Genomic DNA, 2604 nt, shown 5'->3' with positions numbered 1-2604 from the left:
GGCCTTGCCTGCCTGCCAAGAGCCAGGTTGTGAGTTTGATAACAAAAAAAAAAAAAAAAAAAGAGTGAATTTTTTTTTTTTAAAGTTTTAAAATGGGATGTAGAGATTTTCCACTGTAGAGGTTTTGCTGATCATCTCAAACATTTCCTAGAAACCAGCCTTGGGCAAGTAACTTTTGAAGGGGGGTGCGTTCATTGACCCAACCTATGCCATAGTTTTCTTTTTCTCTCTTGTCTGCCTTTGCCAAGTGACTCTTCCCCTTCGCTTATCTTGAATTCCAGATCACAAGTCTCATAGATAAACAGCCTCTTGTGGAAATCAAAGCTGCCTCCTAAGCAGCGGTGACTGCATGATCGGTGATCAGTCCCAGGATAATGACCCTGGTCCGGTCACCAGTTATGCCAGCCCCTGCACTCTTGCTTTTGGTCCTCCCCTGTATAACCCTGAATCTATTGTTAGCATCTTTGTAGCAGGTAGGTAGGTCTTCACCGTGTAACCCTAGGGAGAATCCGTTTTCCTGCTTGGCCACCAAGGTTTACTCTTGGCTCTTCGGGAGGAATGGCTGCACCTGGTATGCCAAGGCTCACCCTTCCCCAACCACAAGTCCTCTGGTCTAGGCTTCTGGTGACATTATGCCTGCTCCAGTGGCAGATAGGCCTGTACTCCGTCAGCCTGACAAACAGACGGAAATAGACTCCTGGGTCAAGTCCCTCTGCCTCCACAAGGCACAACCTGGACTCCAGGCCCTAGAGTCTCAATCAGAGCTCCCTTGAGCAAGTTCTATGAGATTCCAGGACACCTTCATGGTCAGCTCCTGGGGCGGCATCAGACCTGTGCTCTGGCCTTCCTCATTATACAGGGTGTATCCCCTGCAATAAGCAAAATCTCTTGCCTGGCCAGTTCTATGCAGTGGTTTAGTCCTCAGAGAAAACTGCCCCTTCTTGGAAAGTATGTGTCTGTGTTTTCCTCCATACTGTCCTATACCCCCAGCTGGAGGGCTCCTTAGGCACTTTCTGGGGGCTGGTGTCCCCTACTGTGCCATCAGTTCATCCGTTAAAGCTCAGGCAGAGCAGGAAAAACTACATCTCATTTCTAACAAGGCTGCATCTTCCTGTGAGTTGAAGCATTTTTTTTGGTGGAACCAGGGATCGAACTCAGGCCCTTGTGCTTGCCAGGGAAGTGCTTATTCTACTGAGCCATCTCCCCAGCCCCAAAGGCAGAAGAATCCCCCCCACTACACACACACAGGATGCCTTCAGGGCAGGTTTGGTTTGGCTTGAGGAGGAGGGGATCCAACCACAGCATCCTGAGCCTGACCGCTTTGTTTCCACAGGCACTTAAACACCTGAGCTAGTGGGCAGGCCCCCAAGTTGAAGGTGGCATCAAAGTGCATACCCTCTGTCCTCTTCGTCACACTTGTGGGGTCACCTCCCTGGAGCTGTCAGCTCCCTACACAGTTGCTGCTCCTGGGAGAAAACTATGCAGAGCCTGTACCAGGTGTGAATGCCTTGAGGCAGTTGCGATGTGCTGCTAAATGGGCAAAACACCGAAAAAATGAGTACTGGATACATGGAGTAACTGGGTCCTTCATCAGCCCAGTGACAGATCAACCATTGCCCAGTGAAAGGAGGCGCAGAAATTCTTGCTACATAATGACACGGAGATCTTGTAAAGCTGTGGTTAGCAAACTTGTTTTAGTCCTACTATAATAAAAAACAATATATTTTGCTTCATACATGCCTTGTTCACTCACTTGGGCATATAAGTGCGATGGGAAAATATGGCAAATATTTAAATTTTAAAATGTTATCTCAGTGAAAGACCCACTGTCATTAAATCCCCTCGAAGTACTTCCTTTTACTGAAGCATAATTCCACTGTTCTTGCCAATTTCTGATGCGGTCCTGGTGTCCTCTTTCCCGAGTGTCTTTAGTGGGGCTGTCCTGGCTGCCTTAACGTCCCAAATTACTCAAACCGCGTACCTTCCATGGTCATCTGGACTTTGGAGAGGAGCTGGAAGCCCTGCGGTGTCAGATCTGGCTAATAAGGTGGCCATAAACTGTAATGTTTTCACGAACTTTTCCATTGGATGGTCCTGGGCAGCAGCGGTCACCCTATTTCTGATCACATCTGGCAAAGGCACTGAGGAAAGAAGACTTCCGAGCTACTTCGGAGAGCGGCAAGAGCGCTGGGCTAGGTGTTTGAAGCAAGGCGGGTATTTTATGGGGATTAATGGAACATGCCCTTTACAGTAAAACACTGCTTTTTCACCCCGTAGAGTTTTTCTGTCACACCTCGTATAATGTACATCAATTCGAGATGGAGTAGAAAACAAATGGTTGCGTAGGTATGCGTACAGCACACTTTGCTTCTGTTACACCCCTGGGGGTGCAGGAGGAGTTCCCCAACCCAGGTCTCCGCCCCCAGCTCCACCGGACAGGGAGGGGGCGTGTCTGTTTGGGGGCGTGTCTGTTTGGGGGCGTGTCCGGCGGGGGGCCTGTCGTGGCGGGGGCGGGGCCCGAGGCCACCCGGGTGGCAGCTCCGGGCCCTGGCCGGGCACAGCGCGCGATGGACGCCCGGGACTGCGAGGGGGCCGCGGGGTCCA

The 2604-nt window shown here is 50.6% G+C and overlaps 1 protein-coding gene across 1 annotated transcript in view; it reads left to right on the top strand.

The window, feature by feature from the left end:
* The first annotated feature begins 349 nt into the window (after positions 1-349).
* Abhd12b (abhydrolase domain containing 12B) overlaps positions 350-2604 on the top strand; it is a 25245-nt gene continuing 22990 nt past the window's right edge. Inside the window, exons 1-2 of the mRNA XM_004638793.2 lie at positions 350-473; positions 2319-2346. Coding sequence (XP_004638850.2) covers positions 350-473; positions 2319-2346 — 152 coding nt within the window. The remainder of the gene's footprint in view (positions 474-2318; positions 2347-2604) is intronic.

This window comes from Octodon degus, unplaced genomic scaffold (assembly GCF_000260255.1).
Source record: "Octodon degus isolate 3935 unplaced genomic scaffold, OctDeg1.0 scaffold00102, whole genome shotgun sequence".
Taxonomy (NCBI): Eukaryota; Metazoa; Chordata; class Mammalia; order Rodentia; family Octodontidae; genus Octodon; species Octodon degus.
Note: the sequence above shows the minus strand (reverse complement) of the source record. Positions and strands in the feature narration are given on the sequence as shown.